The sequence below is a fragment of the Chamaea fasciata genome, unplaced genomic scaffold (genome assembly GCF_029207755.1).
Source record: "Chamaea fasciata isolate MVZ Bird 193981 ecotype frontalis unplaced genomic scaffold, bChaFas1.0.hap1 SCAF_5, whole genome shotgun sequence".
NCBI lineage: Eukaryota > Metazoa > Chordata > Aves > Passeriformes > Sylviidae > Chamaea > Chamaea fasciata.
Window position 1 is genome coordinate 46,471,297 of NW_027094090.1, and position 15,752 is coordinate 46,487,048.

The 15,752-nt window shown below is 38.3% G+C and overlaps 1 protein-coding gene across 5 annotated transcripts in view; it reads right to left on the minus strand.

The window, feature by feature from the left end:
• The window catches only part of ANKS1B (ankyrin repeat and sterile alpha motif domain containing 1B), a 413,998-nt gene that overhangs the window by 147,129 nt on the left and 251,117 nt on the right, over positions 1–15,752 (minus strand). For all 5 annotated transcript variants that reach the window (XM_066183438.1, XM_066183439.1, XM_066183437.1 and 2 more), the window contains one exon: positions 7,947–8,099. In XM_066183438.1, the coding sequence (XP_066039535.1) occupies positions 7,947–8,099 (153 nt within the window). The remainder of the gene's footprint in view (positions 1–7,946; positions 8,100–15,752) is intronic.

Consider the following 15,752-nt stretch of genomic DNA (forward strand, 5'->3'; position numbering starts at 1 on the left):
TGCATCATGATGAAAGCTATTCAGTTCCACACTCATCTTCAGAGTTTTTGATATGAAAAACATGAACAACTCTTCTGTTGTCAAAAGAACACTTAATATTGGGTCCTATATATATATATATATATAAAAATTAGGATATCTTTGCAAATTAAGCCAAAAAATTAGAATAGATATGGAAAATTTCCTTCATATTTCCTCAAACAAACCAATGCTGTCCATTACTCATTTTAAAATTGTAGTTACTTAATAGATAACCCAAAATAAATGTAGTAGAAAATGTTTTCCTGAATGTATTAATGCATCTTATACATAAGATACTACTCTACAGTGAGTGAGAAGACCCAAAGTTCAGTCTGCCTGGCAGAGAATTTTGAAGATTTGCATTAAAATTTCAAAGGCTGGAAATATCTGCTCCTTAGTAAAAGAGACACATTTGTTTTTGCAGGATGTCAGACATTCTTAAGAATTTTATGTTACTAGAAACTTTGAAAGAGAAGACTTTTGGTTTTGCACCAGTACATCAAAACAATTGTGTCTAAAGAAGTATTGGCTCACATAAATTAACTTCAAGAATCTAATCAAGTACCCTAGTAATATGCTTCCAATGTCTGTAAAGAGTGAACAAAGAAAAAGTTATACAGACAACTTTCTACATTCCACAACTCTAGAAGATATTTTTAGTAACAAAATACCAAATAACTTGAGATCCCACAGCCTAGTGCAGCCTCATGGTCTTGAAAGCACTTCTGACCGACATAATTGTTGGTGCCATTTAGAAAGCAACTACAGGAATGGGCATCTTTATCAGTCAGCAGTGTCTCTGAGAGATCAGAAAGGACTGTGGCTCTAAACACTCTTAGCTCTTTTCAGTGATACGAAATCTAGCAGGGGGCTCTGAAGCAGAGAGGAAAAGGAACAGGAATTGTAATTCTGGAGTTGCAATGTCTCAGAGTACGTTTGGTTCCTCTCCCAAAGCTGTGCAGAGTGGTACACTCGGGAAATTAAGTAACAACAAGAGAAGAAGAGTCAGAGAGTAATTTTTCAAACAGAATCTGAAGGACAGCCGTCCTAAGAAAAAGACATCTTTTCATGCTAGATAGCATGGGAAATTAAGCTGTCAAGTAAGCACTGTACAAAATCCATCCATTTGGTGTGTACCACCCAATCAGACTGTGAAGTTACTATCTACTTTGGTGGAGCAGATGAAGAGGCTGCTAAGTGAGACACTAGCCTGATCAAGGTATCTGAATGCAATATGTGAAGTATAAGTTCTTTAAGCACAGACTATATACAGCAGAGATATAGCAGGTGTATTAGTCAGCTAAGGCCTCATGAGAGCTCTGAGCACTAAATCCAAAACACTGGCTTCCATAACTTAGACCTGTATGCTCAAGCTAGATATGCATAAAGAAATTCTAACTTTGAAATTAGACATGTATCACTGCCACTCTGTGACTGTATTTGAGCTGTAAAGAGAAGGACCAGACAGATACAGAACAAGCATTTCTGGATGTCTGAAATTACTAAATTATGGACAGCCGTAGAGTCTGTGGTCTGACCTGGAATGCTGCAACCTTCCCAGAGAGAGGTCTCACTAGAGACAACCTTCCAGGGGTCTTGGGCAGTTCTCCGGCCGCCAGGTAACTTCAGCAAGGCGCAGCCTGTGGCTGCAGGTGATTCAGCTCTTAGCAGTGATTTCAGCTCTGCCTTGCGAGGTAATCCCAGGCTGACTCAGAGACGGAGAGACAGGAGTGCCTATGGCCATTCCACAGGGTAGCCTTTATTGTCTAGCACCCTGCAAAGCGGGCCAGGGACAACAGCTCCCAACTGAATGGGGCAAAAGCTGGGCTATTTATCTGGGAAAGCAGGGGTGGTACCAAAGGGGAAAAACCAATGGGTTAGAAAGAATCTACACGGGTATCCAGAGCATTGTGGGTACTTTGCCCTGACCGGAGAGAGAACTGCCTGAGCTAAGGGTACTCTCTCCCGGGAAGGGTTAAGATGAGCTTAACACATTCCATTCAAGGGACACCCCTCCAGGGCAGAGGACTGGCAGGCTCATCTGCCTCCACACTAAATGATGTATGACTCTTCAGTTTGCGAATGAGACCACTGACAGGAGAAATTACAGAAGTGTGTAAAATGAACCATAACACAGAAAAGATAAATAGAGAAGGAATTTAAGGATGCATTTGATGAGCTACTAGCAACAATACGTAACTTCCCTTAAAAACTTGTTATCTGAGGACTGGAAATTGACAAAAGTGATGTCAGAATAGTTTCATGGAAAATCCACAGTAACACTGACCCCTACAACTGTCCCAGGTGAAATAGTAGGAATTTTAATATTCGTACTAGTAGTGCACACATGAATAAAGACAACCAAGAAGAGTTAAAGTGACTGCGTGCAAGGATGCCTCATATCTCAGGAGCCTACTGGAGTTTCTTGAAGCAGTCAAAATCATGTAGAGAAGGTTAATGATTCGCTTGATCTGCTTATTTTCCTGAACTTCTAAAGTCTTTTGATGAAGCCACTCTTAAAGCACTTTTACAAAAAAACCCCAAAAGCCACAAAACAGCAGCCATGACATTAAGCCATAAGAAGGTTCTTTCATGGAGAAATAGCTGTTTGAACCAGGAAACTGCAGGAGAAATTACAGCTTTCAGGATGGAGGAAGGTTTCTAGTGAATTCCTCAGGAGACCTGTGAATGAACAGCAGCTCAATATATTTATTCATTCTATAGGGAAGAAGACTAGCAGTAAGATCACAAAACTTCAAGATGATAGGAACTTATTCAAGATTAAAAAGTGAAGGACCAGTTGGGCCCAATTCCAGAAGTCCTTGAGCTCAAAATTATTATTCTAGGGATGCTATGCAAAGTTAATAATATGCTTGCTCATAATATATTTTCTACTGGTCCTCTGTTTATGGTGATTTTTATAGACACCATAGTGGGTTAGGTAGATCCACTGATCTGTTTCACTATGGCCACTGTTAGGCTCTTTCATTCCTACAGTAAAAACATCATGGGCTTCAACAATCATGTACCCACTTTAAAAGAAACTAAAGAGCCACTTTTCCACACAGTATTTAGCTCAATTAAATTGTGGGACTCACCAGTCCAAAAGTATTTAGCTATAAACTAATGGAAGACAGTCCATTGGCAACTAATTTCTTTCTCTGGTGTTTGTGCTCCGATCCTGAACAGCAACCATTATAACCTAAGAGAAACCAGGAGTGCAATATGGGAGAGATTTTCAAGGACACTTCCCAAAAAGTTCAAAATCTGGACAGTAATTGAACCATATCATAAAGATTCATTTTACAGAAGACTGAATCATCCTAGTGAAAGAAGTATGTATGAGAAAAGAAGCTCAGACTGCAAGATGAACTAATTGAGAAGAAATGTAAACCAGGCCATTTCCATGTAACCCTTCTCCCGGGAGTTCAACTATCTGTGATTCCAGACCTACTTTCAGTACAGCGCAGCTGTGCAACTGTTCTCAGTTTCCTTCTGAGAAAATTGCTAGGGCGTGAGATGAAGCTGTGAGGGAGTGCACAGGCTGGAAGTGTTGGAGATAAGAAAAGTTGCAGACATAAGTAACATTGTTGAGACAGGAAAAAGTGGCACCTGAAGGATTAAAGGAACAACACTCAGATGAAGAGGCATAAAATCCTAATGAGAAAAAAGGAAGGGAAATCAGAAGATAGCATCTCAGCGTTACCACAGATCAGTCTGTTCCAGTGAGCCCCAGAGGCCAGCTCTCCCCTTACCTGAGTGATGACTACTTGCCCATTATACTGAGTGACTCATTCGGTGGGGGTTGATTTAATGCCTAGTTCATTAGTCCTACAATGTATTGTGTGTTACACGACAAATAACCTGCTTTGTGCTTTTAAGGTGTTTATATCCTACCTGAAGAATCTCTATGGAAAAAGTTCCCTGAAGAGAGTGAGTCCCACAGGGGGAGGGTTATGTAAGTAATCCAGAATAACAGACAAGAATAATATGATTAGTCATATAGAAAAGCATTTATACTTCAAAGCACATGTGCACAGGTGGGTTAGGGGATTACAGAACATACTGGACTTTTTTTCAGCAGATGATATGTGTTTCAGAAAAGTTCCTCATAGCTACAGCATTGAATAAATTATTTCTGAATCTGGAAATACAGAATGTGATCCCTCTAATGAGCCAAGAAACCTGGGAGACAAAAGCAAGAGTCTTGGGAAAGCATAGTCTAGGAGAAGGCATTCTGAATACTTAAAATCCCAGGATAAGAAAATAAGAACAATGCTTCCGAAAAAGCACATTACAGAAGGAAATAGATCTGGGAAAATTCTAAATGATCCAAATGAAAAAGTAATTAGTGAAACAAAATCTAAATTTCAAAGTCTGACTTGTTGAAGAAGGACTGAGAATGCTGGTGGCAGCATACAAGAAACACAAGTGAATAACTTTTAAAATTACACTTCTGATTCAAATGCTTTTAGAAATTGGTGCTTGATTGCATTTGAAGAAACACATGCTCTATGTACACATGAAAGTTTGAAGGAAGCTAGCATGTAAGTCAGAGATGACAGTACCTTGCCAGAATAATTTGAAACAAATTTAAGAAGGTGAATATTAAATTTGTTTCTTAATGCCAGAGAGCTGGGTGGGGGACCAGAAAAGCTGAGGGGAAAATGCCCTTTACCACCAGTGCCTCAGACATTCTCCCTCTCTCATATGCTTTGTCCTTTCTTCAAAGTGGTTTTAAATGTGATTACTTAGATGATAATTTACAAGAATAACAAAACTGTGTTGAAAATAAAGTAAGAACTGTTCTTTTTAGGAAGACAAGAAGATTCAAAGTTCTGATTAATCTAGTGTCCTATGAGAAGAAAGGGTAAATCATGAAGGATAACTTTAATCATAGAATCATTTAAGTTGGAAAAGACCTTTAAGTTCATTGAGTTCCATCTAATGCTGTCAGGTCTCACTAAACCGTATCTCTAAATGCCACGCCTACATGTCTTTGAAATATCCCCAGGGATGGTGACTCAATCTTTGTGACTTTCCTGGGCAGCTTGCTCCAGTGCTTGACAACTTTTTCCTTTCAGTGAAGAATTTTTTCCTAATATTCAACACAAGCCTTGAGGCTATTTCCCATTATCCTATGGTTTTCCACTTGGGAGAAGAGACTGACCTCCACCTTGCTACAGCCTTCTTTCAGGTAGGTGTAGAGTGAAAAGGTCTCCCCTGAGCCTCCTTTTCTTCAGGCTGAACAACCCCAGCTCCCTCAGCCACCCTTTATAGGATGTGTGCTCCAGACCCTTTACCAACTTTGCTGCCCTTTCAGAATACGGTCCATCACCTCAACCTCCTTTGTCCAGGGAGGGATCCAAACAGAACACATTATCTCTAGCATCAAACCTGTTTCTGTCCCTTAAGGACACATGGTTGATTTCCTAATAGCTAAATGGAAAGAAGCACCAAACATGAGCAAAGGGATTCCTTGAGCCAAATTAGGTATGGCTTTTATGTCAAATTGGGTGCCTGAAACTGTTTAAAAAGCAGAAATGAAGAAGTTATAATTTCTGTAGCCCTTGATATACTTTTATTGCATATTAGACATGACTTCAATTTAAACTTCTTGTTCCACCTACGACTTAAGCATCAAGAGCCACCAAACCAAGGATACTCTGAACTCTTTTTAGGATTCTGAATGTTTTTTCTCTTGTTTTTCAAGTGCCTGGATTTTGACCTACTCAAGTGAAAAGTCCTTTTCCTGAGTTAGTGGTTGTGACCTTTCTGCATTCTTTTATGAAAAAATTTCTGCAAGAAGCTTTTCTTTTCCATCAACTGAAGAAGTCAGACCTTTGAAATCAATTTCAGACAGCAGGCCTGCTGGTCAGAGCTAAGTATCTCGTTCTGACAGACTGCACAATGCTTCAAACCAATTTCTTGTCCATTTCTGAAAGATTCCCTTCAATTGAAAGAAAATAGTAATAGTCAATACCTTTTTAAGCTACAGATTTTCTCAGTGAACATAATATCATTACACTGAGCCCCTACTGATTGGGGGGACTAAAACAGTAATTCTTATAAGGTTAAACTGTTTTATTAACTCTGGTCTTGAACAATATATTTCAAACATATCAGGTGAAAAAAATATTTATAGATTCCTATTTCTATAGAAGTATTTAGACAACTATTAAACAGCTTCCTCTTGCAACTCATGGCAAAAGGATGTGTTTTTCCAAAAAGTACAGATCTTCAAATTGAACATAATTTCAAGCTTTAAAGTTAGAGGGACATAGGGGTTTGGTTTATACTATTTTTTCCAGAAGTGTATTCCTGTTAACTTCAGAGCAGGCACTCCCCTTTTCATCAGTTTAAACAAGTTTCGAATCAAACCACAAACCTTTAATGACATTTTAATGATCCACTTGGGGGAGCTAAAGGGTAATTTGTTTCCAAATTGATTGTGGCAAAATGGGATGCAAAATTACAGAAAACAATAGAAGCAGAATCTTCTACTTTTTTCAACTCAGTGCTGGTTGATGACCTGTATTAGCTTCTGAGGCAAAGGGTCCCCAGTTCTTATTAAAATTCCAGCCATTTAGAGAAAAAAAGAATCCCAGTTATAACTAGCTTAGCAGCAGGCATCCATAGTACATCAATCATATCCTGATTTCGGTTATGAACCTACAAGATACATTAAATGAGACAAAACACATATGGCAGAGTTTGACCTTTACACTACATTTTTGTGATAGTTAACATCAGCTGTGACAGCAAGAAAGGAAATTCTAACATTCAATGTTAGAATTCTAACATCCAATGGTTTTGTCTTCCAACTAACAGGAAATAACTCCTTTTATGTTTTTTGTTCTTTTGTTTGGATGCCGGTCTCAGCCTACACCTGCCTGTGCCTCGGGCAGCACTTACTGTGTTGCAACAGGGCTTTGCACCATGGTTATGTTATTCATTTCTCCAGCCTGGGACACAATGGGAACTGCTTCCTAGTATGCAAGTACTCCAGCTGCTTTATCTTATGCTTGTTTGACTATGATTACTGGTAGCCCTTGGACTGCTCTGGGACTCAGGCACTAATCAGAGGCAGAGACGTAGTATCTCCTGTACCTGAAGGAAGAGCAGAGTTTTGGTCTGTGAAGAATCAATAACATATGATACCAGGCTTCTCTCCGTGTAGAGGTTGCCCTAATAGTTCAGATAAACTGACAATACAGTTGATTTCAGAAGTCACAGCAAAGCTACAACCATCAATCTTTTATAAGAGAAAACAACTCACTTTCAGACACATAACTTACATGGAAATTCCACTGGCAGAGCTGTACTGTCAATGTCTTTACTGTAACATTACAAACTTCACTATAACAGCACAAACCTCCTCTCATTCCAAATTACCCTGCAGTGCAGTCCACATTAAAGTTTATGGTTGCCTATGTGGACATCTAATTAAACTGAGTAATGTAAATGAAGTTTCAAGCAATAGTGATAATTAAATGAAAAATTGTGTTATTTTAGAATAACTTACTAACTATAAGGTTTCTTTATTTTATGTCTAATTCAGCTGGAGCATGTAGAAAAAGTAAACTATAAGTATCTCTACGGGAAGTACTGTTTCTAGGCACTTTAAAAGCAAAGGCGTGTGCTTTGTAGGTATAAACTCCTAAAATATACTTTTAAATGTCATTCAGCCTCCTGAAGGCAAACACAATCATGCTGATTGAATACCATGCTAAAGACAATGGCAAAGTAAATGGAAGCAAAGGGTAGAGTCAACCCAGCTACAAGCATGAAAGGTGTAGTCATTAACAGCACTTGATGACTGTATTTGTGGTGCAAATTGCTTTTCTGCCTTCTCCTTGATGTAGAAGGACAAGTACTACGTAATGTATTTGGGAGGAACTACTGCCACAAATTAATCAACTTACATTAATTAATTCAATCTCCCATATTTTTTTCACAAGGTCCATCGATGTATAGCCATTAATTAGAAAGGATTTGGTATAGTCACCCAGTTCAATGGAATCCAGCCATTCAGCTACAGAGGAGGGGTTGTAACCATCGTGACCAATCTGCTTCATCTGAAAAACAAGGATGAGCAAAAATTACTGGTGATACTCACCAAACACCTTTCAGAACAGGAGTTACATGTATTATTTTCTTTGGGTCAGTTATCTTAGTATACCAAAGACTGTAGCTGGAGTTCAATTCTTTCGAGACATCATGGAATCCATAAGTGGGGGAAGACAAAAGGGTAAAAGAGACATTTATATCCATATTACCCAAAAATGTCAGATTTTCACCACAGATTTCATAGAAGGGGAATAAATTAGACTGAGAAATAGTTCTTTTGGTATCATAGTGCAACTGAAACATATGGTCTTGGTTGTATTATTCTTAATTTATCTTTTCCACCAGGCTATATGTTATTTTATAACAGCTGAACCTGCACTACATTTTTCCATCTCCAGGGAAGGTTTAAAAAAAAGTATCTTTCCTCTACTTGCTCACATTTTTCATGGCACTCCGGGAAATTAAACATGTTTTAGATTGCTCACTGTATGTTAAGTTGCCTGAGATTGGACAACTGAATCAGATATTATCAGAATGGAATTGACAGAATAATGTATGCAGAAGTGCACCACTTGCATGTATATAGAAACACAGCCACCTAAAGTCATAAATCTTGTTTTCATAAAAAAACTAAGAAATACCACTGGCATGTAATTTTCCTGAATTTGGTTAAGCTGCCAGGAAGTAAAAGCTGCAATTTCTCTTTCACAACTACCTCTCAGTGACACAAGTGAAAACTTTCAAGATAGTCATTAAAACCATTAAAGATAAAAATGTTTAAAGCCTCTACCTGTGCAGTTTGTTATGCCACACTGTTTTAATGAATTTTAAAGTAATCTACAATAGTGGCAAAAACAGAAGTAGAATGAGGTAGAAAAAATTATGCAATAGCCTCAATTTTCAAGAGTATTTTGTACATATTGTCCTTCTATGGATAACTTGATAATACACTGAACTGGTAAATTATTAAGAAGCTTTAGAGGGTTAGAAACCATGGGTTTTGCATAGGTTCTCCTGACTGTGCAGGGGTGACTGTGAACAGTAAAAGCCAATCTCCCATTTTTGCCTATTAACATACATTCCTACTTTATGAGAAACAATGGAAGTGTGACAAAAACAAAATGCTTTGGGCTTAAGTTTGAAGTGAATGTCAAAGTAATTTAAAAAGGAGAGAATTCTGATTTTAATATCTTGCCTGAACCAAATTATTTCTCACAGTTTATTTGAAATACAAAATAAATTCAGAACAGAGAAAAAAAAAATAAAGTCTGCATTTGAAAGCCACAGCAGTGTTCATCAATCTGTCCATTCAAATGCAGAAAGCCAGCATGTCATGGTCTTGATCTGGGCTTCCTGCAGTGCCAGAGAGGAGTGATGCAGGCACACTGCAATGTGAATAGGAGAGTTTACTCATAATCTTCTGCTGCAGATGTTTGGTATAAAATATTAATTGCAATATTAAATGATGTAATGAAATCATTATCTTAAATCATAAAAGAAAGACAACAGAACTCAAATAATTAGCAGAGGAAATCATAGCCTTCCAGGTCACTGCTGTAACAAAGGAATCATACTAGAAAGAAATTTTTTTTTTTTTTTTTTGGATGAACTTGACATTCTGGAATTTACTTTCATCCAAATTGAGGATGAAATTATTCTATTTCAAAAGCATGGCAATGTCATTGTCATTCAGACTTATATTAAATATTTGATTGATAGTAGTCTGTCCAGCAGACTGCAAAATACTGGAGGATCCTGGGAGGTCTGGCTCCTGAGAAACTTATTTCAACATCTGATTTTAAAAAGAGTACGCTTAAATAGCAGACACTTGAAAAGCAAGAACCCAATAAATGGAAGAAGAAAAATCTAGTATAGAGAAGACATGAAGACATACAGACCCACAGGGAACATATGAGTTTCAGAAAATACAAGGTATTTTTGTTTCCTTTCTCTAACAAAGAAGACTGAAGCACCACGAAAACAATTTTCAGTGTATCCAGATGGGACAAGTTATGCAAATTATTTCTTGTGTTCATTAATATTTGATCTTTACATTTAATAGATTCTCATTTTAAAATGATTTTTTTGTCTTCCTGATTTGAGAAAACCCACGCAGTGTGGTCCATACTTTTGGTAACCCATGAGCCTCTATAAAAAGTAAACACAGGTTTCTAAATTCTCAGTTCCCACTGGAATTGATGTTCCTCTACTACAGCAGAGTTGCAAAGGGCTGCAGGCAAGTAAACACAGGTGAACAATGCAATACACGAGAGGCTGAGAACAACTGTGACAATTTCAGTCTTTGGATTTGGTGCAAATAGACAGAATAGTTATTGGGTCACTCAGTAGCTACAGGAAAATACACTGGTCTGTTGTAGGGCAGCAGCTGATTCTGCAAGCATTTTCCCTCTCCCTGTCCCAGAGTTTTGTGTGCTTGTTTTCAAGGCCATGCTGCAAGTAGTGCAGCTGCTTAGCCTTGGATCAGACCTGTGTGGGGAAGAACAGAGAGAAGTCTGGCCAGGGCTTTAGCCAGACCCCACCTCTTGCAGGAGCTGCATGTGAGCTCAGGTCCATATCCTGACACTTGCCTGAGCTATGCTGTAAATAGGTCTGTGCCCAGCCCACATTTGTACATCCTCAACCCTCCAAGGTGACCTTGTCCCGTTCTCATCCTAGTGAATGTCCTGTGGATTTGCCCTGGGATGTGGCTGCTCACAGTCATTGCCACTGTCCCTGCCCTACTCACCCTGTCCCAGTGCTCCCTGCCCACCGCCCACCTGAGCTCCCAGCTCACCTGCCCTGGCAGAATAGTTGCTACTATCACAAAAAAATAATCTCAGAACTAGAATATTTACTACTGGCTTCAGCACAAAAGCGATATTTTGTTTTGTCATGAACTGAGAAACACTCTTATCTAAAACAAGCTTTCTAAAATGCATCTAAAATGAAAATTAATTATATTTCAGTATCTATCCTCTTGTATGGAAAGTCTCTTTTTGTCTTTTAATAATACCAACTTTATTAACTGTCATTCATAGTTACCTGAATGTTTTCCTTTCAAATACTTACTGACAGACTTATTGGTTATCTAGATGTGACAGTATCATACCATTAATAGCATCTGCTTTTCATAAAAAAATGTTATTGAGTTTTTAAATAAAAACACTTTGAAATATCTGTCTGGAAGTGCTGCCCTTTTACTTTGTCAGAGATTCAGTTTAGTTGCATCTTACCGCAGCTTTCATTAACAGGTCATGGCTCTTAGACTATATTTTTCCTTCTATACTACACTATTATCTTGGACTCTTCTCACAGATCATTGAAGCCCCATGGACTTCCTTGTTGATTGATATTTCTTGAAAGAAAAACTCCCTCCTACCTATTGACTGTATTTCCATGCATATTTCAATCATTTTGCACCAGCTACAACACAGGCACCAGTGGTGTCAAACATCCAAGTAAGGTGCACACTGTTTCACTCAGATCAATGTAAAATCTCTGAGATGCAAGTCATGACAATGTTTCAGATATTAACTACTCATAAATAGGGGCACTATTGTTCTTCCACAGACACGACTACCAGCTCATTCAGTTGTTTAGAGAGCAATACCAACGTTACCTTTTTCACTGCAGAAGATTTTCATGTGCCAACTGCGGAAAAGGCTAGGAATTGAAGCCCAAAGGATTTAGAGAAAAAGAAATATTTAAGAAAATATGATTCAAAAAAGTATGGAAGAAGATACAAACCATATGAGATTTCTCTCCTAGGTCCTATTGATATATCATCAGTATCGCTTCCTTTGAAATGAATAGAAAGCAGAAGCCAGAAAGAGCTGTTTCTCATAATAAAATTGCAATGTCAAGTAGTATTCTAATGGGTTGAGAAATCCTTCACAAGAGACTGTCTGTACAACAGACTTTTTTAAAAGTATATCACTGCTGTGTCAATAGAGCACTTTACATTAGGATAAAAGGCACTTGAGTTTTTTGGCTCTGAAAGGTGGCCAAATAAACACAAATAGAGCTTCAAAGAAATCACATATGCACTAGAAACATAAACGTAAATTCAGTAGCATGGACTGTTACCAGTTTTCTCTGATCTTCAACGACAGATGTGGAATTAATACTATGTTCTCCAGAGGTAATATCGCTATCTGGTGAAGCTAAGTGTGTGTATCAAAATCAAACTTTTTAGTGCTGTAAAAGGAGGATGACATTACTTGACTTTCACAGCTTTTTAAATGATGTCTATGATTACTGTGAATTTATGCTTGTATTCATTTGGAAGAAAGATCTTTGTAGCAAGCATATAATGCTTTCTTTTATACTGCTGGCCTATTCAAGAGCTTTAAGCATAATTTTTGGGAACTTCTATGAAACTATCAACTACCTGGCTAAGAAATTTTAGGTGGTTGTAATGGGGGATAAATCAGCTCTTTTTTGTTTCCTGTCTTCGTCAGTTCTCTGTTATATTTTACGTACTTTACAAATGTGGTCTGTTGGAGTCATGTTGTTGGAAGAGATCATTCCTCCTCTGGAGTGTTGAAAGAAAAGGCCCAGAAGAGTGACACTTCCGAAGCCCCGAGAGGCTGGCTGGGACAGGGACACCACATGGAGCTGGTGCCTGCAGTGCATGGGCAGAAATTCAACCTGCAGTCAGAGGCAGAGGGACAGCTTTCATAGGGGACGGGCACAGATGGCAAAGGACCTGAGAAGACTTTGCATGTGCTGGTGTTTAAAAAGGCACTGAGTGAAACAGGGTCTGCCTGGAGAGACACAGCAGGTGAGGAAGAACTGTATATAAACTTTTTAGGTTTCTATTCCATCAATCCTGTCACACATCTAAAAAGATAGCTATTCAAGCTTGTGTTCTATTAATGTTTGACTTTTCTCTCCACTAATCAAAAGCCTTCTGTCTTCTTGTGGAGCTTGCTAGAAAAAGACAGTACAGGCACATTCACTTCACAGCAGTGCATGATTCAGGATCTTGCCTCAATGGAAAGTCCAGAATACCCCTTGAGTATGAGTTCAGTGTTTCCTATCTAAGATTGTCAGAATTGCATTAGGCATCCTTTCTATTTTTTTTTCAGTTGGAATCTGTCTTCCAAATTTAAAGGAAAATAAATGCACACCTGGGGGCTTTTGTGTTTGATATTTTTTGGGTTTTTTCCTAGAGAAATGTAAACAGTTCCACATTCAGAAGAATGAAGTTCTTCATCAGATGCAATATGTGGGACAAGGGAATAACAGTTGTCATTCAGTGATAATGTATGCAACAGTTCAGACATATCCATTGCATAAAATGTAATCTTAAGAAGATCAACATCTGAAATTTGTGGACTACGTGGAAGCTATGACTTTTGATCTCATGAAAAAGTTTAAGTCAGCTTCTTCAGGTTGTCATCCTAGTCTGGTTACCAAAACCAGGGGACAGCACTTCCTCTCATGTAACATATTTCCTTGCCTGCTGACTATTCTCAGAGCAGCCAGGGGATATTGTGGAGCCAATCACAAATAAGAAAGAATAAAAGAAGCAGGAAGGTAAGACATCCTGTATGGCAATGGTGACCACCACCATGCTACTGTTATCTACATGATACAGATAAATATCAGTGTGTCATGTTTAGAATGGCTCTCTGGTAAGCTCATATAAGAAGGAAAATATTTGTGATACTGCTTTCATCAGGCGGTTTTGAAGCACATGCCTGGAGAGGACATTTGGTCTGTGGGACCAGTCTGAAGCTGGTCTGAAGTAAACACCTTGAACTATAGCTTGCGTGTATCTAACTGCTTGTACTGATTCATTCCTACTGTGCTGCATTACTTAAATAACCTAGACTACCCATTTGTATTTTAGACTTGAAAAATTCATGTGTTGTATTCTAATGCCTTTTCCTGTCCTTACGGTTAAAGGCATTGCAAGTGGTGCAGGGAGCACGTCAGTAGCCTCCTTTCAAACCAGGAAAGTAATTCCCAGAGGCATAAGAAAGAGAGAAAACAGCAGAGTAGAAAGCACGTCCTTTGAATCCTGTTTTTCATGTTCACTACCAGCAGACCAGAAACAAGGAGTCACACTCAGAAAGGGTCATCAACATTTTGCAGCATCTCCTAATTTGGAAACTGTCTTAGGAAGGGAAGTGCTAAATGGGAGGTAATTAAACACCAGGACTGATATCAACTTGCTGAGCTCTGGGGTGTCTAAGCCAATAGCAATACAGTAACAGCAAACACATGATGTGATCTTTCTCTGTTACAAACGCAGCATAGTTAATGAGCACACGCACAAGCGTTCTGTTTTCCTAAATGCCAGACTCACTGTGCTTGCAGAAGAGTGTTACATATGAGTAATAAGTCCAGCACTTTTTGGAAGCAGAGCTTTATCGCTCTTACAACACCACTCGCAGACAGGATGTGCTCATAGCCTGCTCAAATCCTACTTGTCTAGTTCTGCAAAGCACCCAAGAAAAGAGGCTGGCCGCCTGCATGCCACTGCTATTCCAAAACCTGCTTTGTGCTGAGACCTCTCTGTGCAGGAAGGAACCAGCAGCTTTGAGAATAGCTCTGAAGCTCGGATAAAGCTGCTCTCAGCTAACATCTTTCTTCCATCTGTCAAATGAGAGCATGTGTTCCCATTTTATGCCGGGAGAAGGAGCTATACACTGAGCATCCCACACAAAACCAGTTCTTTTTCTTAGATAAATTCTGAGATAAGCTAGGATAATTGTCATTAAATTAAAAAAACCAAAACCTTTTGAGGAACCCACTGAGAAGTCACTTGCACATAGGTTTGGGATGCTGAAATAGCTGGCCAATGCACCTTAGGTTTTCTGTGTAACTTAAGTGTGACGAAAATTTTATGCCATGACTGTTATTACTTATAATTAATTTTGCAAATGATATTTCTACCAGGGTGTCTTAAACTTCTATTATTAAAATAAGCCACAAAGTGCTCTAGTTAATATAAAGGTGAAACTTGAGTAACTTAAATTACGTTGGTACAAGAGAAGAATTAGAGCTACAAGCTGTAATCTAACAAAAAAAAAGTGTATTTTGGAAAGAAGAATTCTATCTCAAAGATTTCAACCCACCTACCTACTGGTGAATATACCATTTTTCCCTCTTATGGAATGTTCTTCTCAAATACAGAATATAATGGGAAAACATTTTGAGAAATCCAGGTAAATATATCCTTTAATACCGGTTAAATACCGTACAAGAGACTACAATGATTAATTAATCTTTATTTGGCCAAAATGTGGGTATTTTTCCCTATTTAAAACCAATCCAAGCTCCAGAGAACGGTTCCTAATCAGGATAATGGTGTTTGATATCTAGAAATTCATCACTCTTTGAGAAGGCAGTTACGGGTAAAAAATTTCAGCTACTAAATACCTGTTGCATTTCCAAGCTGCAGAAGTGAGTACATATCAGAATAACAAAAAGAGCTTTTAAAAAAGGTATTTTAAAACTTCGATGATAGATTTGTTGCTTGATTTTTACCCTCTAAACTTAGTCAGTGTTGCCTGGGGCTTTAAGGAAGTGTTGTTTGATAGATGTTTTTTAAAGCACTTAACTTCCACCTCAAAATATGAGCTAAAAGTATCTCAAGAAAGGAAACATTATTAGTAAAACTAAAAATAACATCATCAGCAATGTCATTA